The 22,283-nt window shown below is 41.8% G+C and overlaps 1 protein-coding gene across 1 annotated transcript; it reads left to right on the forward strand.

Moving 5' to 3' along the window:
- The first annotated feature begins 8,299 nt into the window (after nucleotides 1-8,299).
- LOC103147226 (histone-lysine N-methyltransferase SETD1B-A-like) lies at nucleotides 8,300-18,156 on the forward strand. Its single transcript, XM_016678474.1, has 10 exons — nucleotides 8,300-8,381; nucleotides 8,779-8,885; nucleotides 13,911-14,037; nucleotides 14,112-14,504; nucleotides 14,633-15,640; nucleotides 16,174-16,337; nucleotides 16,416-16,541; nucleotides 17,069-17,188; nucleotides 17,356-17,493; nucleotides 17,599-18,156. The coding sequence occupies exons 1-10, from the start codon at nucleotides 8,300-8,302 to the stop codon at nucleotides 17,770-17,772; spliced, it is 2,439 nt and encodes an 812-aa protein (XP_016533960.1). The 3' UTR covers nucleotides 17,773-18,156.
- The last annotated feature ends 4,127 nt before the right edge of the window (nucleotides 18,157-22,283 follow it).

Below are 22,283 nucleotides of genomic sequence, written 5' to 3' on the forward strand. Positions count from 1 at the left end.
GCCCCAAGATGTTTGTGTGCGGTTCGTCTCCTCAAGACCTGCAGCCGCTTCCTGCCATTGTTTTTTGTTTTTTTTGTTTTGTTTTTTTGAGAGATGCGGTAGCAGGAGAGACTCTTTGATGACCCATACTGACTGTCATCTTTCAGCTGGACCGTCTGAGTCCACACAGTATGGGCTTCAGGCAAACACACTCTTGTTTAAATTTAAACATGGAACACAGATAGTTCTTGTAATTCACAAGCATTCATATGTATCGAACTTTAGTTTTTTTTTTTCAAAATTTGCATCACATTAGAGATCAGAACTTTAGTTTTTTTTTTTCTTTTTTCTAAAATCGTTTCTGAAAAGCGAGGTGTCTGTTTGGCCCATTCTTCTTCTTTCGTCTTCTAGCACAATAGCTCAACCTCATCCAGACTGGATGGAGAGCATATGAAAGCTGATTTCAAGTCTTTCCACAGATTCTCTATTGGATTTGGAGCTGGAAAACGTGCAGAGCATCAGCTCCAGATGACTGGAGTTGGAGAATCCAGCATGAATCATTCTGCTGTATCTCTGTCTGAGTGTTTTGGGTCACTGTCCTGCTGGGAAGTGAACCTTCGCCTCAGGCTGGAATTTTGCAGCTTCCGACAAGTTTTCTTCGGAGATTTCCCCGTACTTTGCTCCACCCGTCTTTCTGGTAACTCTCACCAGCGTTCTTGTCCCTGCTGAAGAAAAGCATCTCACAGCACGACGCTCCCACCATCCATCATCATCACCATACTTTAATGTGGCCAAAATGCCCTCGTTTCACCCAAAGCACTTTCTTCTACAAGTTTGCTGATTCCTCTGGAATTTTAACTCTTTTTATTATTTGCGAATCTAATTAGAGTCGTCACATTGGTAAACAGGCAGTCTCTATTTACCAATTTTCTAACTTCTGAATTCAAATAGTCGAACTGGATCTTGTTTGGGAGTAACAGATGAAATGGAGGCTAACGTCAATATGTTACAAAAGTTATTAAAGTTTGTGGTTTTAACGTGTGAAGAAATCCAAGCGATTTGAATCCTTTTGCAAGACCTGAACGCAATAAAATCAGAGTTTTCTCTTTCATTATTTCAACCCTAAAGCCAGTTGAACTTCGTTGCAGTGAAAATAAACTAATTATTAGGTAAAGCTTCATTAAAGCCGGAGTCTACCGCTGCAGGAACACATGTGGACTTTCAACTCCCATGTTTGCCTCCTTAATATGAACTCAAGATGGCGCGTCATTAATCTTGTAGTGACCATGATTGCGTGTGTGCGCCGCTGTCACCCTGAACTCAGCCGCAGACTCGCATCTCGACCGGGCCCCAGCAGGTCCTGAAAGACGGATAAAACATGACTGCAGATGAGAGGAAGGCATTAATTCCCGGTCGCCGAGAGAGACACGGGAACGATGGAGAAAAGTCCGAGATGTTTAACCGAGTTCGCCTCTTTCCATTTCACCGCAATTATGAGGCGCACTAACAGACATACATCACTGGTTCAAATGCGACGAGTCCTCGCTCTAAACACGCCAAGTCCCCAGTAAGTGCTTATCTGGTGCTTTTGAATGAATTGCAGTGTAATATAAGGAGAGTGTCCTTGAAGGGATGAATGAGGGAGCGGGGGGGCCCTGAGAGAGAGGAGTCTTACCATGGTGACGTGCAGTCTGCGGTGACCATGGAGATTAGAGAGGAGGGGGGAGCGAGCTGACGCTGGCAGGGATAACAGCAGGAAAGATGATAAAGGACAAGGAGGTTCCTCTATGTTCCCTCTGCCTGTGTACGCTTAATGCAGTCTGCTGTCTGATTGCTCTTCTTCACAGAAACATGCAAATGTGTATTAGTGGTGTTAAATTGTATTTTATTTTTTACTTTTTATTGAGAAATAACTCTGGGGCTTTAAGTAGAAGTATGCTGTCGCTGCTGGGCCTATGCGCTCAGCAACCTCTTCATTGACCTTCCTCCGTTATCACAGGAAGGGAGGGGAGCTGCCATACATGTTCACACATAAGACTAAGCGCTGTCTTAATCACGCTGTCCATTATACAAGAAGTCAAACAATGGCTCTGGGACACACACCCCGAGTCTGTGTCCAATTCATGATCCCGTTGTCTGGCAACGCAGTGTTTGCCTGTAGGCTGTCTGTGCATCGCAAGAGCCGTTACGATGCCTTGCAGAAGCATTCATACTCCTTTAACATTTTTTTTTTCTATCGTGCTGTGTGTTCAGCGATGTTCTACAACAGAACAGATGAATGCACAGTGAGACTGAATCACAAACAGATTAGCTGAGTTCAGGTGTTTGAAATCCTTAACGTTCTGTTATCTCTAGTCTCTGTTTTGGCGATTTCAGCTGTAGCACAGCAGAGAGCAAAGGGCAGGGCGTGAGCGGCGTGTACACGAGGATGATTGACCTCCAGGTTCTGACTGCTTGTCTCTGACCGAGCTGCGTATTTTTGTAGTTAGCACTGGGAGTTCTGGGAAAAGGCATCGAAGCCCAATGTTTTCCGCATATTACCTGTCTCACACTGTCAACGAGTCATAGAGAGTTTTGACAAATATGTAAAAAACTGATTTTTTTTTAGAAAAGTTACATTCCCCAGCTTTAATGGGAGGTGAATGCATGTGTTGCCACACACTTTTCAAGACAGATTTTTTTGTTGTTGTTTTTTACCAAAGCTTCCGAAATCCCATTGAACAGAAGCTCTTTCACTCCTCGCACTCCAACGGCGGCGTGATTTGGGGAGATCTGTTGGGTGCACTGTGGTTTACAAGCTGCCAGTTTATTTTCTTTTGTGTTTTTGTTGTTTTTTTTTGCTTAAAAGAAACATGGTAGGAGTCAAAGCACGCTTCAGCTGACTTTTAATGATCCTCATCCAACCACTGGCTCAGCTAAAAGAGCAGCAGGCTTGTAATTAGCTGACAATGGGCCCCTCTCTGGTGAACATACTGATGACCACAGAGTTATTGATCAAAGACGCGGGGACAGGAAGAGGAGAGGGGAGCAACGGGCCTGCTGTGGACGGCTGGTTGTGTGAACAACAGGTGATGCACATCTTGCAGGCGTGGGGCTGCCAGCCAGGGGAAGCCATATGCTGCAAGAAAATTGTGTAACAGGAATTAGATGATGCACAAGTGAATGTTATTAGAACCGATGATGTTTCTTCTTCTGGTTAATCAGGAGTCACGAAACGGTTATTAATTTTCTCTATGGAGGTAGTAAAAGTAATTATATTTATCTGTGTGTCACCTGGTAACCGAGGGGATTTACCAAACTGGCAGCGCCTAAGCATCTTTGACTTACTGTAAACTATTAGAAATCCCCCTTAGAGTTCCATCAACATGACCTCTGACCCTTTCAACAGAATTACCTCCTTCGCCTCCTGCTTTATAGACCCAAAACGTCTCAGATACAGTAGCTCATTCTAGCCTGCAGAACGCTCCAGTTCTGCTGGGATGGCTGCTGCCAAACACGTGCGCCTCGGCAAGCCGCGGGCCCAGATGGCGAGGTGGAAGCGGGCCAACTTGGGCTCAGCGTTTCTCCTCCCCGGGGCCCTGCATACTTTAGATATTACCCTGATGTCATTGGAAGGGGTTGATGTGGTCAGAGCAGGAGGCCCTCCTCACATCGGAGCACAAAGTGCAGATAGTGAAGAAAACTGAAATGTTCCCTCACAGAGTTTATCTACAGATTTTTTTTTCAACCCTCTTATTCAGCATCGCTTATAAATCACAAGGGTTCAAATGTTCAGCGTTCGTTCCTACGGTGCAGCTCACCTGGATCTCGCTTCTCGGCCTTTGATGAGCCGTGAGCGGGGATCTGTCTGGTTTTAGACAGAAGAGTCGTTCAAACTGCAAGTCAGGCATCTAGGGCCCTCCTGCCAAGTTTTATCAACAAGAAATCTGCTTGTGTGGGCAGAGAAATGTCCTGTCCTGTTTGTTGTACTTTGTGAATAATGTACTTTATGATTACTCTGCTGTTTGGAGATTCAGTTGACAGCTTGACATTACGGCTGAATGAAAGTCCTTCAGAAAACTCCACATTAGGGTGAACCGGCAACAAATGGATTCTCCAAATGTCCCGACAGAGATTATGTGTCCTCTAAATCCATCATCGGTAATCTATTGTTGCAGCTACAACCGCAAACTTTAATGTATTTTGCGAGGCAGACAGACACAAAGTAGTGAAAAATTGTGACGTGAAGAGACGGAAAGATGGTTGTCAATCTTGTTTCTTACAAAAAAAATCTAAGAAAAGTTCAGTGTGCATTTGTACTTTGATACCCTTAAAAATTCACTTGTCTTCAAAAGTCAACTTCATAATAATAAATAATCCACCAGCATGTATTTTAATTTCAGTATAAAACCAGTTAATCTGTGAAGGACTCAGAGGGTTTACTAAAGAGCATCAGTGGAAAAACAGCTCCAAGGAACAAGGAACGGCAACTGGCAGGTCAAGGATGAATGCCAAATGTTCAGTTCATGATGAAAAACTGAAAGACTACAACACAACAGCAGCTACACTGAGGCACAGCTGCTCATTTCAGCAAGGAGATCATTGATCAGATAAACACCAAGGTAACTATGGAGGAGCTGGAGCTCAGGTGGTCGAGCCTGGCGACAGGAAAACTAGGACCACTTTCAAAATGTTGTTTTATTTGTGCGTGTTTAAACGTATGTATGTGTGTATGTATATGTATTACTGATTTCGATTGATTTGTTTGACATTAAGAATCAAATAAAATGAAGAAATAAGTTTAAAAATCTGTCTTTTATGAAAGAATGATGAGAAGAAAGAAGGAAATCCCAAAAGAAGTCGTGATTGCAGCTTGCCACAAGCCACAAGAGACGGCAAACATGTGAAAGACGGACCTCTGATTCTATTAAACAAAACGGAATATTTTGCCCCTACCTCAAAATGCTACGTGGTTAAAATCTGACACCTTGAAGACACCATCCGTGCATCATGCTGTTGGGATTCTTTTGCTCAGCACAAACAGCACAAACAGAAAAGCTGGTCAGAGTCAACGGAAAGACGGACAAAGCTAAATACGAAACAATCAAAGCAGAAAAACCTGTCGGAGGTGGAAAAGAAAACAACATAACAGCGTAAGCCTGCAGCCACAGCTGCGGAGGAACTGTTGAGATCAAGGCGACATTCGTGCAGCACACAACGGGCAAAACTCAGCCCTAAATCTGGAAAACTGTGGACGGGCTTACAAGACGATGTTTACAACCGTTTCCCGCGCGGCCTGACCGAGCTTCAGCTTTGATGCTCCTAAAGGAGGCCGAGCAGAAATTCTAAAATTACCCACTGCTTTGTGTTGCTACGTCACGTAAAATCCCAATAAAACATCTGAAGGTCTGTGGTTGCCATGTGACTAAAACTTAAATAAGGTGTGAACCACTTTTGCAAGGCACCATTTAGTTATTAGCGAAGAAAGCAATCGTCCACGGAGTTGGACGGTTTTGCAAATGGGCCCAGAACACGCAGTCTTTGTAGCTGAACGGTTTTTGAAGAGTTCCTCGTCTCTGCTTTGACCCTCTGAGGAGCTTTAAACACCATGTGCTCTGTAGCGCCTCTAAAACGTATAGTCAAACCTCCAGAGCTTTTCATGTTGATGCAATTACCTCACAGTCCTTCCCCCGCTTTGTTAAATACTTGACGCTGTTGATGTGCCCTCTGCATGCTTCCTGCATGTGGATGAGAGCACTCGGGTAAAGTCAGCGGTCATATTTTCTGTGCTTTTATGTGGGAAATCTAAGTGCTAACAACATCCAGTTTTTGACTTCGGGGTACCGGGACCGTAACTCAGACGTTATTGTTATAAGTTTTCATTCAGACGCGCTGCGCTTCCCTTCCGTTCCTTTTCTTCTTGACCTCGGCTGATTTTTGGCATCAACTTCAAAAATATTATCCCTCTGACATCTGTTTTAAATGTATGGCTCTCAAGTAAGACTTCTCCTATAATATTAGTGGTACTCCATGTCCACAGAAGCCTGCCGGAGGTCACGACGGGATCTGAAGGGTTGTGGTCAAAATTTTTTTACTATAGTTGAGTTGAGTTCATAAACTTTACAGGTTTTTATGGTTCTTCTGTTTTGGCCAATTTATGTCTTTGAAGAGCAACCAGATGAAATCATAGTTATTTAACTTGAAGTTGATAAAAAAAAATAAAAAAAATTCTCAAGCCATTAAGAACTTCGTAACTTTAATATTTGAAGTCCCTTTCCAAGAAACTTTCCATGTCCTTCCAGAAGGACGACGGGCCCAAAATATACAGAAGTGGTTCAGATAAACGACTATTCAGGTGTCAGAACAGCCCAGTCAGAGTTCAAGCCGAAAGCAGCTCATAACCTGCGGTAACACTTGAAAATTAATGTTAAGAGACAGTTTCATCCAATCTGGTGATTGGATGAAACTGATTCAAGGTGATTTGCAGAACAAAAAGTGGCTCTGGGACACCCAGGGGCCTACACCCCATACTTTTCAGTTTCTTTTTTAATATTTTTTTTTGTTTGTTTTTTTGTAGAAAAGTTGATTTTCCTTACACTTCACAATTATGTACTGCTTTGCATTGATAAATTGCCTAATATTCCATGATGAAAAGGAAAAAGTTCAACAGAGAAAATCAAAAATGAAAGTAGCAAATAGGTTGATTGTGAAAGCCATAGAAAACCTGCTCCCACAGTTGGGGTTAATCATTTCTAAGGTGGTGAAAAAGTTTGAATTCAGTGACAGTTACTTGTAAAAAAAAAAAAAAAGTGTTTGTGATCACAATTTACAAAAGTGGACCAAAGAGGACAGAGCAGACTTTTCTCTTGCTCAGATTTCTGCCCTCTTTGCTGACACTGAGCAGATTCTTGGAGTCGCCAAATCACCACAAGTAACCTGAACTACACACGTTTTTGGCCTTTTCCTGCCTGCTAAGCCATGGTGGGATCTCATGTTGTTCCTGCTGTGTCTCTCCTCTCCTGCTTTCCAGTCCCAATTCTGTTTTTACCTTAAAAAAAAAACAAAAAAAACAGGAAGAGGGTGTGTGTGAAGAGGCGGAGCCTGAGGAGTCATGCCGCTCACCAACGGCCTGTATCCTCTCTGCACGTGTGTGTACATGCATGCCAGGATAATTGCCTACAGGGGCCCCTCTGAATGCCTTGCTCTTGTTTCTTCATCTCTTGAGGGACCTGCAGTGTTTGCTTTAGGCATTGTGCCCCAAAGACAACAGCTTAAGTTTTATGCATGCGGCATGCTACCTGAGGCCTGTTGCTGCCCGTCGCTCTTTCACACACGACAAAGTGAGAGCAAATATCTCTATGTTTGCTCGGACGTCTCTCAGCAGCCAGAGATCTTTTACAACTCGAAATTTGTGTGGATGAGACACAACGGGGTTTGAGGCACATTGTCAAAGTATTCATGTCATAAATCCTAATGATTTACGATAAAAACCACAAGCTTTGATGAGAATTCTATGAAAAACCAAAACAAAAAAAGTGTAAGAAAAAAAAACACGGAAGAAAACAGAAACTTGGTTTCCAACTTTCTTTTCAAACCACTTCCACAAATAGAACAAATAGCTCTCAGATTTTTGATAAATTACAAAAAAAATTCTTTCTTTATAAAAACAAAACATAAAAATAGGAATAAAGTAGTTGCCTGTTAAAAATTACAACAGATCTCCTGTCGAAGACATTTGTCAAGAATTATGTCTTCGTTTTTTTTTTTTTAGCATATTTGTGACTGTGAAGCCGTTTAATTTCTCTGAACTGAGGGCGAAAACGGCTGCTTGGATTGTAAAAGCTGCAGACCTTTGCACTAGCAGCAGATTTCTCCACCTGAGCTGCAGATCTCTTCTGCTCCTCCATACAGAATTGTTCCTTTGATCGATGTTCTTCTTGCCCTGGTTGTCAACATGTCTTGAGGTCCATCAGATGTTTATTGCTTAAGACAGGATAACGGGTGTAGACAATGGGCTGAATGATCGCTGGTTTTATAAGCTACTAATTGGGTGACGGCTGAAAGCAGCTGGTTGCCATGGATTTAGGGGTATCAGATTATAAGGGATTGAACAAAGAAGCACTTTACTGACTTTTATTTGTAAAGAAAACAAATTTAGTTTTTCCTTCCCATTACTTTTGTGCGTCTGTCACATAAAATCCTAATAAATTCAATACTTGTACTGAACATAGTGTGAAAGGCATCAATATTTTTACAGGACTTGTATCTTTGGAGCCTTTGTACTTCTGGGAAGTTGGGTCTTTGCACAGCCATCCCCCCTTCAATCTGACGGGAATTAGAAATGTCTTGTCCGTCTCCTCCCAGCAGGAGCCGTCATGAGGGCCCCGCGTCCTTCCACAAAGCCTCTCTCCTGTCGGGCCCCGGTCAGGGGCCACCATTAGGTCACGTTTGCAGCTTCTGCAGCTTTTACCAAGTGGCACACCCCTCCGTCCCACTTGCAACATCTATGACGACTAGAGTTCACACTGTGTACCAACCATCAGTCAAGCAACAAAGCAAAAAAGTAGGTCCAGGTCCAGGTAAGATCATCTGTTGTGATGATCTTACCTGGCATGACTCCTCAGGCTCCGCCTCTTCACACACACCCTCTTCCTGTTTTTTTTGTTTTTTTTTTTAAGGTAAAAACAGAATTGGGACTGGAAAGCAGGAGAGGAGAGACACAGCATCAAATTAACCCCATTAAATCCACATTTCGTGATTAAACGGCCCTGCGTGCTGATGATGTGTTTCCGCCTGATAAGGTGCTCCTCTGTTGTGAAGAACCACCAGTGGGCCTCTTCCTCTCCTTCCTACCCGACGGTGCTCGTGAGCGGAGGAATTCGGTGCGTCTGTCCACCGACCGTCCGAGTGAGATGGCTCCTGACACGGTATGTGAGAAATGTAACAGAAACTCCTTAAAAGTTAGGCAAGAAAATGAGTAATATGTAGGGAAAAGGAGTTAACTTGAAACATGAGGCTACGGCTGAGATTTGATGGGCCTGGTGGAGCAAATCCTGCACACTGAAGGTTTTGTTTTTTTCTTCTTCTCCTATTTTCTTGTGGTGGAACAGCAGACAAAAAGCTGCGGCGTGAATATAGAGATCTGATCCGTGAGGGCAGCTGGCCGTAACTTCAGAGGAGGATGTGGGTAACGACAGGCAGCAGCTGGACGGCACGGAGGAAATCTGTATCTGCCTCCGAGACCGGCATCTGATGTGAAGAGGAGCCGGCCCGGTTTGGTGTCTTCTTAACAATAAGAGGCCATTAACTGGACCTGCTTCTGCTACTACTATATCCTCACTTCACAATGTAATGCTGTAATCTTTCCTGTGAAATTTATTATGTGGACTATAAATCTCTCCAGCCCTGCCTCACATTTCCTACCTTAGAGCAATGCAGCTGGGAAGGACTGAGTTTCTCTCCGACTTTTTTTTTTTTTTTCCTCCGTCAAAACGTCAAGATGACTCTGGGAGCCAACGTGCCACTACTTCCTCCAGTCAAGTGAATTGCTCTTTTAAATTATGTTTTGTTGCGCTCCTGCCAGAGGGCAAATTCTTGTGAGCAAAGTGCAGGGTGAAAAACCTCTGGTGAGTATGAAACCCTTATGTTTAAGATGTTGAAAACTTAACTTTCCAAGGACCTTCCTGGAACTTAGCTGGTTGTTACTGGAACCAATAGGATAGTTTCAGGATAGTTTCTGAAACGTTGACAGGAATGACTAGTTTCCAACCAAATATGTTCTAGAAAGAATCTGGAAAGTTCCAGAAAGCACTTGGTAGATTATACCAAAGTTCAGGCCAATTATCTCCATTATCCAGCCCAGCAGGTAAGCAGTGCTCTACAAAACATAAGATTAATATTCACAGACACTTGACATCCAGCCTGAGTGAGCTTCAGTTACTTTAAAACAAATATGTGAACATCTCTGGACGTGCAAAGCTGGCAGACGCATCCTTAAAAAAAGTCTTAAATAATTTATCTAAAATTAAGGCCTTAAAATGTCTTTAATTCATTTTTTTTTAAAAGAAAGGTTACCTTTAGTATTTTGATCACCAGTCTGAAATTTTGTTATAATTTTGTGTACACAGTTTTTTTTTTCTTGCAAAACTTTTTTGTCAGGCAAAAGTTTGAGTTGCACTCAAACAATCTTCACTGCATGTCACTCGGTAAGATTGAGGCTACTAGTAACTCACTGCTAATTTATCCTTGCTAGCTAGCCAGCTAGCTACCTTTCCTGCCTCTATAATGGGTAAGTACAAACATATTACCAGTTGTCTGAACAAAATTCGTACATTTCTGTCAAGATTTAGGTCTTAAATTCCATTCGTAATGGTCTTAAAAAGTCTTAAATTTGAGTTGCCGCAACCTGGACTTAGCCCTGAAGGTTCATTTCAGTGAAAGATGAAAACCTTTGACTCAGAGGGGTTGAATTTAGATGTGTGCCACATTTCCTCTCCCCTCACCATAAAACACTACTTTGTGCAGCTCTGACGCGTAAAACCCAAATAAAATACATTCAAGTTTGTAAGATGAGAAAAAGGTAAACGGAGGATGAGTAATTTTGGCGTTACTGTCAACACCGTGACTGGAAAATTTAGTATCTCTCCTCTGAGAAAACATCTGAGTTTATAGCTGCTGTTGCAAATTTCCCTTCACTTCCACATCTGAACAAAAATACAGGGCTTAATGTCTGTTTATCCTTGGGAGTTATGGTGTGGAGAGTTTAATGTAAAGCTTTTCGAAACATTTTGTGAACTCAGCTGCATACATAAAAACAAAAAACAAACTACAAATGTCATTAATTAAATCCAGTGTGGCTGAAATAACTATTTCAGAAAACGGATTTCTAAGAAAGCATGAAAGAGGAGATAATATGGGAAAACCTTCGTTTTGACGGAGCTTCCATATTTTCATTGATCCCTCTCAGGCAGAGTCTGTGAGGTCAGAGGTCAGCCCTGACTAATGGAATCTGTAGCCTGTAGTGACTGCAGCAAAGACCTGCTGACCTGCCCATTGTCCTGTCAGCCACAGCTTCATTAGCCTGACAGGTTGAGGTGAGTTCGATCAGGGCTTCCTCCTCACTTAAACGGCTCTCTGAGGAATGCTGCATCCTTGCTAATGCACAGCCTGAAGGGGCCCTTAAAAGCCGAAGCTCCAGAAGTCAAAGGAGGGATAAACTTCTGCCTGATGTGGAAGGAATCTGCGTTAAAACATGTGTTAGGACACAGTTGACTAACATTCAGTTTGTATTTGACAAAAAAGGGGGAAAAAAGGACCATTTATTCTCTGTTAGAAGACTAAACAAAAAGAAAACTCTATGTTTCTTTCACATGCAACCACAATTTATCACCTGTGAGACATTCTGCACTCAGATCTAAATAAAATCTTCTCCTGTTTTTGTCTTGATGTGGTTTCATTAATGGCACCTTTGGGAGTGCCAACTCAGGAAAGAGAGAAAAAAACCCTCCCACTCTCATGCAAAGCTGCTCTGTTTTTGATATTTATCTTCAAACAATGACCAACACGATATCCTCTCGTAGTCGAACAGACTCAAGTTCACGGTGGTGTCTTCCAGAAGGCCATAGCTCACCACGGGAGAGTTCAGTCTCCAGGCCCTGTTCGGTTTCCTCTGCACGCCTTCGGAGGATACTTCACCCACCTCCTGTTTACGCTGCGCACCGAAGGTCAACAAAAGTGAAGGAGACGGAGGAGAAAAAGGGCCGAGTTAGGCAGGAGGGCACACGCATCGTGTTTTTGTAAACTGGTGTCATCCTGCTATTGTGGATGATTTGGAGGGAAAACAAGAAGCTGCCCTCTGCTGCGAGGATGAAGTCACCAAGGCTTAAGTTGTAGGACCTTTTATACAAAATAAATACTTTGATTTATTTATTTTTGCTGGACCAATAAGGTTCTTCCTTGATTTTTTCCTTGGAAACGTAAAATACGACTTGCACTTAAGCAAACGCGTCAAAGATGATGCTTTGGTCAGATGTGAAGAAACCACAGTTCAATTCATCTGATTAATCGCGATAAACTGATTGTTGAAATAATCGTTGGCTAATTTGGTAGTCGATTAATAGTTAACTGGAGTGTACAGACTCTAAAATATGCCAGTTACTGAAAATCAACATGTTCAGAGTGGTAATGAAGCCAGACCTGTACAAAATATACATCCATTTTGCATTTAAGATAAAAAACAGTTTTGTCTTTTGTTTTACCCAAAACTCCTCAACTAGCCCAGTTTTAGCTCCACCGGGTTCAAAATCACTAAAAGAATAAAATATTTATTTTCTTATTTGAAAAAAAAACCTGAATTATTTGTTTATTTCCATATTTTAATGTATTTCTAATGTTGCATAAAAATGTTTAGTGGTTGAGTGAAAGCTCTGCAAAACTCGTGTGGGGATTATTTACGGATGTTCTCCGTTCAGTCCAACTGAATGAGCCATTTTGCAAAAAAGAAAATTGGCAGAAGAAGTCAGTGACATACAATACAAACGATGTGCTTTTCAGATCTTTAGTTGCAAAGCTTAAAAGATCACATATAATGTTCCTTCTACTATATAATGTTCATCTACCTATCACAGAAAATCTTTTCTTTTTAAAAAAAAATAAGAAACACGCATTGGGATTTGTCATTGTGAAGTGACAAAGTCAGAAAATATTCAAGAGGAATGAATTTTTTGGCAAAGCGCTCTGCTATTCCACACTGAATAGACAATAACTACTTGCTTAAATTTGCTCACATCTACACATCTTGATTAAAAAGCATCACACAACTAGACCTGCGCCAAGTGACTCTGAACAAGGAGACGAGGGATTGGGGAGGCTGGAGAACCGCAGGACAGAGTGGCGTCCTGGGGTCACCATAGCGACCATTTTATTTACAAAGTTTCATACAGATCTTCACCCGACGTGCCGATAATTTGGAGGGGGCAAGCGATGATAACCATCACTTGAAGATGCAACAAATAGTACTCAAAAAAAAAAAAAAAAGCTTGGCTCAAGCTGCCTTATTCTTTATTGTGTTCTCTTTTAGTAACACTCAAATCTGAATCCATGATTCATCTTACCCAAAATTAGGACACGCTGAGCGGATCGGGCGAGGAGGCGGGGCGTGGGCCTGCTGTGACCCCGCAGCTCGCTCCGACAGATCCGACCAGTGACCTCTCCTCTCCTCAGCCCAAAGGAGGTCCGGCTGATGGATGGCCTCTAATCAGCAGCAGGCAGACCAGCCACAGGAAACATCTCCCCATCACGTTTACGGAAACCAGCTCTTCTCCAGAGACCGGCTGATGGCCGCAGAGGGAGAGTGGGGGAAGGAGCCGAAAAACAATTGGATTCTCCCCTTTTTTCTGCGCAGAAAATTAGCAGACTGTCAGCTCTTTGCTAAGCAGAATATGATTTAATGGCCTGCTGCCAAACAGCAACTTTGAACAATACATGTGTGGAGAGCTTGATTGCCTTTGAAACCACTGCCCAAGCCTAACTTTGGGAAAAGGCAACTCATTGACTTCCCACTGTGCCTCGTAAAAAAAAAAAAAAAAAATTAAACTAAATAAGAACATGTAGAACATTTTTTTGTTGTAATTTTGGCACGTTTTAGTGCAGGACTTACAGTCAGGAGAGCAAAAACAGAAACAAACTGTTTTTATTATTCACTCCTTACATTCATGTGTTTTTATAATATAGTATATAATTTTTATATTATTATANTGGACTTAAAACAAGCTCCTATATCTTGTTGAAAAGTTTCTTGTAAATTAGTTTTTCCTTATTTCAAGTTTACTAAGATATTTGCGCTTGAAACTAGACAGATATACTTTCTAAGATTTTGTGTTTTCACATCGATTTCTTAAACTGCTAAGTTTGAATTTGATAAAACCGTGGCAAATAAGACATCCTTTAATTAGTCTGACAGAGATGATGGAGATGAAGTTGGTCAGCGATGTGAAGAAAGGACATCAGCACAGAAAAGGTTGGAAGATGAAGATGCTGTTGTCTGCCGGGCTAGTACCGATGGACGACGCCTTGGAAGAGGTTTGTTAAAAGCTGCAACACAAAAAATATCTAACTTATCACATACTAGTCAATAATTTCATCCTAATCTTCAGAGAGATTATCAGAGAGCAGCGCCTCGGAAGAAAGCGATTACTCGTCGGAGTCCTCAGAGAGCTTCGATGACTCGTCTTCCGACCTCAGTTCACAACATGATGACACGGAGGAGGAAGAGGAGGAGGATGACAGGAGTGATGACAAATGCATTGTGATATCTTCTGATGAAGAGTCGGTGGAGCTGGAGCTCATTGCGACTCCCACTGCTCCTCTAACACCTGGAGCACAGCTGGAGCTGGACTTGGAGGACTGGTTAGAGTCACGGCGTAGGGATCAGACGGAGCAGAACTGTACAGCCGGCCTCCTAGAGAGCAGCGATGTGGACTCCATTGTGGAGCTGCAGCACTGTGACCATTCAGACTCAGAGCTCATTTCACCTATTGGACTGGAAGGTAATTGTTTCAGAGTCTTTTGTATTTTCTTTCTAAAGTAGTAATTTTACCTAAGATTCAGTTTTTTCTCAAACCAGAATTTTCTCGATTGAACATAAGTAAATCTGTTTTCTTGTTTCGTTAATCAGCAGAGCCAGGTCTCTGTGTGCAATCGAGATGCCTTGCCTGGACTCCAGAGTCTGTGGAGGGCATAGATGACCTGAGGCCTCTCACCCCCACTGGCAGCTTGGTGGACAGTGACCCTGACAATCTGATCAAAAGCAAACCGGCGTCTCCAGCACCTCTGGATGAAGTGGAGAGGCCACCCACACCAGGCAAGGGGATCGCTGCCAAACTGATCGATTTGGACTCGGATGAAGCCAGTGAAGTCATGTCTCTCTCCCCAGAAAGTAGTGATGTTCTTCTAGCTTCTTCCCACTTCCCACCTGCCTCCTACCCATCGTACGAGGAGAAGCCTAAAACTCCTGGGAGGGAGGAAAGCGGTGGATGGACTTACAGCAGTATGTCAACAATTGGTCAAACGACAGGAACTTTCGAGGGAAACACAGTTTTTTCACCTCTCTGCAGCCCTCCAGACGTTCTACCACTGTCGAGCAATCCGTATATCACTCCCCCAAAAACTCCTGGAAGGGACATCTTCTTACCTAGAAGAGACATCGTCCACAGGAGGAAGACACAGATGTCTCTTCCTTTGTTATGTGACAGCCTTCTTCGTGTTTCTCCCCTCCCTATATCCTCTCCATCCAGTCTTTCTGAATCTTCGTTTGACTCTGCCGATGGAAACTGTGTACGCATGGGCTCAGGTGTGAGAACAAAACCCTTGCAGGGACTGGAGAATATGCCGGGGCTTTATAATGACGTCAAACCCTCATCGAGGCAAAAACTGTTGAGGAGGCTGAGGCGGAGAAAGAGGGCCCGCCTTCGTCAAAGATTGTTTAAGGGAATAAATTGGTGGTGTCAGGATCATCGCCTGAGGAGACGTTCACAGTGTGAGGAGTATAATATCCTGCATAACATCTGTAGGGACGGTTTGGACGAAGAGGATGCCAGACATCTACAGAGTACCTATGAAAGGCTGCAGGAGCAGGATAACAGTGCTGGGTGGCTCAGTGACACTTTCTGGATTCCTCATCCTCATATCCTTTTTGTTCTCTGGATCAATATAGAGATTAAATATGTTAATTCAAATATTCATTTAAAAGAAATGTGTTTAAATCCCATTTAACTGTAGAAATGCTTAAAAGATACATGATTTTGTAAAATATGTGTGCCGTGCTTGGATTTTTTTCAAATTGTTTCCAGCTTCAAGCACAAAGTGTCAGAAGTGTCACAAAAGTGTTTTTCCCCAAAAAAATATTGGTAGCCATTATTCTTTTGCTTTCCATTTCACAATTGTTCACTAATTTGTATTATTCCCATGAATTTCATATACAATACAATTAATATCTAGAAAGTAGTGTCAAAAATTAAAATGTTCAAGGAATATAATACCTCTTGAAGCCACTGTATACATATAAACATATTTTTTTAACAATTTTATGAATTGTGAAAATGCCTAAAAATACTCTGTACAATGTTGCATAAAATGATTGTCTGATATGGTTGGTATTTTCTTGTGTTCTCATGATTGTGTCACAATCTTTGCTTCCTTTTCTTAACTCCTGCTTACTGACTAAGGTCCCGACGGAGAGCGGTGAGGAAAGCCAGGGGCAGCCGGTCCACAGGACGGGCTGCGCTCGCAGTGAAGGTTTCTACAGAATCAGCAGGAAGGACAAGATAAAATATCTCCTGGACACCAAGCCTCCTGCTGACCTTCACTCTGCACTGGATCAGGTGGGGAGGAGAGGATGATAAAATGCATTATCTTCATGCAGAGCCTGTTTTATTAAAGGTCAAGGTGTTCCTTCACAGGGTTTATGCATCCCCGTCCAGCAGCCCACTTCACTGAGATCTGGATCCGACTTCAGGTCTGAACAGCGCCGCCTGCTGTCCTCTTTCAGCTGCTATAGCGACCTCGTTAAGTTCAACCAGCTGAAGGTAAGCAACTGATTAACTGATGGAAAAGAGGAATTAAGACCATGAAATCACTTGTCTTTAAAGTAGTAGAAGACTGAATTAGAAATGTAAAATTGATGAGCTCCGAACATTACGTTTTTGTTTAAGTCCTGTTTTTCTGTTGTGAGCAGAATCAGCTGAAGAACCCAACTTCTCTTTGCGTATGTTTTTAGGCTAAGTCATCCTGAGACAGTTTGATCCACAACAATTAACAAATAATCATATTACTGAATGAGTTTGTTACAAGTCTTTTTTAGAAAAAACAACAACATCTGACTATAATTAGAATTACTGAGTGTTACAGAAAGCTGCAGAAAATGTATCTTTCATTCTGTATTTATGGTTAATAAAAATTTGCATGTATTAATTAGCCATGCATAAAATTAGCTTTTATTACTGTGGTTCATCAGAAGGTGATGTAGATATTTGCTCTCCACACGGCAGTAAAATGTAACCAAAACATTGGTGGCGTGTGGAGCTGCAGACTAAATCCTTTCATGTTCTGTTAGTTTCGAAAGAAGAGGATTCGTTTCAGTCGGAGTTTAATCCATGAGTGGGGCCTGTTCGCCATGGAGCCCATAGCAGCAGACGAGATGGTGATTGAATATGTGGGGCAGCTCATCAGACAGGTAAAAACAATCAGATAAATTCATCTGACAGATGTGTTTATTGACAAATCATTTCCACTGAATGTTTTTTATTTTTTCTGAGAAGTTCCTCAGGGACCCTGTGGTTGTTCTTGGTAGTTTCCAGTGGTGTAAGTGCAGCAGTGTATCGTCACACTCTTTGTGTGTAGGTCATTGCAGACATGAGGGAGCAGAGATACGAGGAGGAAGGCATCGGAAGCAGCTATTTGTTCCGCGTTGACCAGGACGCCATCATTGATGCTACCAAATGTGGAAACTTAGCCAGGTTTATCAACCACAGCTGTAATGTGGGTACAGAGCGGGTGCTAAATGCAACAAGTGATTATTAAATACCTTTATATTGCATTGACAATTAAAATATTATTTTTTTGGATGTCTTGTTATCTTTACAGCCTAACTGTTATGCAAAGATCATCACAGTGGAGTCTCAGAAGAAGATCGTGATTTACTCCAGGCAGCCGATTAGCGTCAATGAAGAAATTACGTATGACTACAAGTTTCCCATTGAAGACACAAAGATTCCTTGTCTTTGTGGAGCCGATAGCTGCAGAGGATCCTTGAACTGATCTCTAATTAACTCTCCTTATTATGCAAAAATCTCTGGGGTCCTGAAGTGCTCTCTCACTGGATCATAGCTGCTGTTTACAACTGCACAGTAGCTAAAATCTCTGCAGACAGGTTGATTATGCACAGTAAAGAAAAGGCTTTTAAACTTGATGAAAGGAATGAAAAAAAGTATTTGGAGCATTAGTTTATCTCTGTATGCTTTGAAACAATCAGCTGAATAAACTGTACCATGTGTAAAATCTGGTAAAATACATTTTATGTATTTTTGTTTTTTGCTATTATGTGTGCCTTAAAAATGCACAAACTGATGTATTTTTGGCTCTTGATATGCCACGTGGTTTTGTACACATGTTAAATATATTAAATAAACAAAGTCAAAAACGGTCGATTTTTTCCCCCTCACAAAACCCTTGCAAAAAGTGTTTTAATATTTTTAAAACAAGTCACTAAAATAATTTTTGCACAAANAATAAAAACATTAAAGTAACACCTCTACTCATCTTTTAAAGTCCAACGTAGCAAATTACCGAAAGGCAAAAAATATATTAAATTTGACTTTTACCTACATTTTCCTAATAATAAAAAAGAAAACAAATGAAGGTATTTTGATTATGTTAGAAACTGTGACATCACAGTAAACCTTTTTAAAGAACAACAAAAATCACTCATTAATTAACTGTTACTTTAATCATTTGGTAATGAATAAACAATGAATGGTTGATCACTTACATTATTTGTATATACATTATATACAAATTATTTTTGCACTTTATGTGCAAAAATAATGATTTGCTGCAAAGGAGCAAATCAAATTTACCTTGGTGTAAAACCTTCGACAAACTAAAAATGTATCAAAACTATCTGCATAAGACCAGTAATTATAATATTGAAGCAGCATGTATCAAACCAGACACCAGCTTCTTTCTGATCAGCTCTGATTGATCAGATTCTTTCTGATCAGCTCTGATTGATCAGAAAGAAACAGTTCAGATTTAAGTGCATGAATCCTTCTAGCTGCATTCGCTGAAATAGACACACAGAATGCCGGTTAAAATGAGTAGCACACTTATAGCAGTGTCGTCTCTGATGCTGATGGTAAGCTGATGAAGACAGTGATGCTGATTCCAGCCCTGATTACCTCCAATGATTAAGACTGTAATGAAACATTAAGAGGCGGTACATCAGTCGGGGCAGAGGGCAACCTTTCTGTTTTAGTTTCAAGAAATCAAAAGGTTCCTGCTTGCCTTCGAGCTGAAAGAGATTTGTGACGTTCGAATGGTCTTGGAGATCATAGCGTGTTCCTAATCCAGCGTGAAAGTTTGGAGGGGCCACAGAGCCGGTGGATTTAGCTCTGTCTTTAAAGTTTTTATTTTTTCTTCCCTCCTAAGGCAAGCAAAAGACTCCACTGGCTGCATAAAGAACCAGTTCTCAGATTAACGTGAGCAAGAAAGCAAGACGGAGTGTTTCTGAAATTATTCCGACAACGCCGAGGCCTAGAGCAAATACAGATATCATGGAGGACAAAGGTTTGTTATAGCTGCAATTTGCAATTAAGCAGGAAAACAGTTTCTTATTTTCTTTATGGAGGAAGGATGTAAAAACCTTGATAAGGATCAGTGACATGCCGGAGTCGTTTTCTCCAGCAAAAACAGTCGGCGCTTTATCTTAATCACTTGGAGTTTCCTGCTAATGTTTGATTGCGTGAGGCAGAAATTTACTACCCGAGCGCGTGTGTGTTTTCTGCGTTAGCCGATTTTCTTGCTCACGTCCTTCTTTTTGCGTGTCTCGATGGAAAGCATATCTGTCCCGTCAGAAGTTGTTTTGCCCTTTGTGTGCAGGGCCAAAGGGGCTTTTTCCATCTCTGACAGGTGAGGTATCTCCCCTAAGAGAGCCCACCCCTCCTCTGTTGTTATGCGTGTCAGGATGAGCAAGCTGTCGCCTTCGTTCTGTGCATGAATAGAGCGATGTGTCTGCCGTCGCTGGAATGCTGAGAGTTGTTTGCATTTTGGGCACGTGAAAGCTTGTCACTCAGTCCTTTTAACTTCACGGCTTATCCCTGAAAAGAGCCGGGGCGTCCTCAAATTCTCCATCTTCTCTGACCTTGATGTTGTTGTCACTCCCACCCCCAACCCCATTGCCCTCTGCTCCGACTTGTGCAGTAACACTTGCATAGATGTGAGGTGGGGGCGGGGGAAGAGCTGCCCTTTAATCAGTTTTTAACAATACTGCCATCAAAGGGTTTCCACCATGTTAGCTAACTGATGCTCAATGTTGACTTAAATATTCTTTTAGCACAATTTTTTGAGTTGAGTTCTGTACAGGAATAACCCGTCCTTTTCCTCCAGCATGAACGGAAAGCAAGAGAGCAGGTTCAGACGAGTCCTCTCAGCCGTAATCCTGAAGGCCCTCAGGATTGTTCTGACCTCATGTCTTCCACTGGAACAGCATCCAGTTTCAACGAACGGTCCTCGTCGACAGCGGCAAACGTTCCCTCCGCGTTTTGCTCCATTTAAAAGTAAATGGCGTTGAAGTGCGATGTGAAGTCTGATCTTTCAGCACGGGCCTGTGGAAGCAAGGGTCGTGCACAAGGTTGGCCCCCGTCAATGAAGGTGCCGCCACCCTAAACAAAAACCAACAAAGGCAGGAAGGGCTGTGCTGGTGAACCGCACACCAAGGCCAAACCACTGCATCCATCGCACACGGTTGAGTGTCGGCTAAGTGCCGTAGCGCCAGCGGGCTGTATACACCGAAAGACGTCCAAAAGGGTTGAATGTTGGCTCCTGCTGTTAGGTGGAGGATAAATCACAAATCTGGCAAGCACGCTCATTCAAAAATACGACAAGAATGACAAAAACGAACTAAATACAAATAAAAAATGTTCAAAGTTACATTTTGTTGAAACCAAACATGTTTTAGACGATCTGCCAGCTCCTATAGCGATTATGTACAATTTATTTACGAAGATTTATGGATTTAATATTTACTAATGAAGGTCACATTCACGCTAATGCAAATAATGAGAGTACTATTGGAGAACCATTTTTTAGATGTTTGTTGCTGCATCATCCATGATTATTTAAACAGGAAATGGAGGTAGGAGGCTGTGAACCACTACTTGTCCTCCTGTGAGAAACCCAGTCTGAGATCTGAGACATCTCCAGTCTGATCTAACAGCAAAGTGAAGTAATAAGCAAACATATTATAGAAGTTTAAGTAAATGGTATTTGCCTCAACTGCACACCCTTAATTGGGGCCTGCCCATAGCAATGCATAGGGAGAGCAGTGCTAATTAGCATTAACCTTTTTCCTAAAGTTAGCTATTAGCTAGTTTTCTTATTAATTGGACATGTTTAGTATATTGAATGGGGCAAGTGTACTGCGTACCCCTAAAAGATTTCCCTGGGGTACACAGTACCAGCAAGAGAGGGGAGCGGCTGTCTGCTGTAAAGAATCAATGGGTTCATTGTGCAGCCGTGAGTGCATCCACTAATCAGCCGTGACTGATTTGCTTTTCCAAGAACAATCTAAAACACGACTTAATCAGTTAATAAAACGCTTTTTTCCCCATTTCGTATTGTTTCTGAACTGTTTGTGCTTTGCTAGAGCAGCGGTGCAACACGTCGATCGCGGAAGGTTTTGAGTCGATCTCGGTAGTAAGTGACTAACTGAATGCTGCCTTGGTGCTGAGACAAGCACATCCTCCTCTAACTGGCTTAAAATGTTCGTAACTTTATTAAATAACAACAACAACAAAGAAAATCAACAAAACATTTTCAAATTAATGACCCAACAACAATAATAATCTCAGTGATTATTGTTTCAACACGGTGTTGCGCAATTCTGTGCGTTTCAGTTCCATTACCAAAATAACTCAGAGCAGGAGTTTAAAATTAACTAATCAGCCACCGCTGTGTTCAGGGGAGCGCTTATTAATGATCGCAAAATAAATATCAAGCCTGCAAACCTAATATCATAACGGACTGAATGTTATATTTGTTACGTTCTTAACATAATCTCTGGTAGGTTTGTGGAGCCCAGGAGGTTGCCACGGCAACGGGTGTGCTTAAATGACAGAGAGAGACGGAGAGTAAAAAGGTGCGACTGGTTTAGAGTTGATCACCTGTTCAGTTATTTTACCTTTGTTTACCTTTGCTGTGGCGCTTTACAGCCGCTGTAGTTTCTGAACATTCAATAAACGACAAACTTGGACTAATTATCTCGTTCGTCTGTGACTATACGTCATTTACAAATACGGTAAATATGTTTCATTAAGTATTTAACAAACAAATGGCTTCTACTGCAGTAATTATGTGAAATTAAATTAATTGTCTAATATTAAAAAAAGTTTGGAGCTGTCGGGCTCAGAGTCTGAGAGGCTTTTCCTTTATCAAACAATTTTTTTTGCCTCTTATTTAGTGGAAATATTGATGTTGATGAGACTTTATCTAAAATAATAACCTTTTTCAACCTTTATAGCTCCACTGTTGAAAATGAGGCTCTAACATTCACA

This window comes from Poecilia formosa, unplaced genomic scaffold (assembly GCF_000485575.1).
Source record: "Poecilia formosa unplaced genomic scaffold, Poecilia_formosa-5.1.2 Scaffold5, whole genome shotgun sequence".
NCBI lineage: Eukaryota > Metazoa > Chordata > Actinopteri > Cyprinodontiformes > Poeciliidae > Poecilia > Poecilia formosa.

Bases quoted from the DNA above. Each gene is read 5' to 3' on its own strand.
- LOC103147226 (XM_016678474.1), top strand. From the start codon at position 8,300: ATGTCTTGTCCGTCTCCTCCCAGCAGGAGCCGTCATGAGGGCCCCGCG. The intron at 14,038-14,111 runs GTTTGTTAAAAG...CCTAATCTTCAG, and splicing joins TGGACGACGCCTTGGAAGAG to AGAGATTATCAGAGAGCAGC. The intron at 17,494-17,598 runs GTGGGTACAGAG...TTATCTTTACAG, and splicing joins TTATCAACCACAGCTGTAAT to CCTAACTGTTATGCAAAGAT.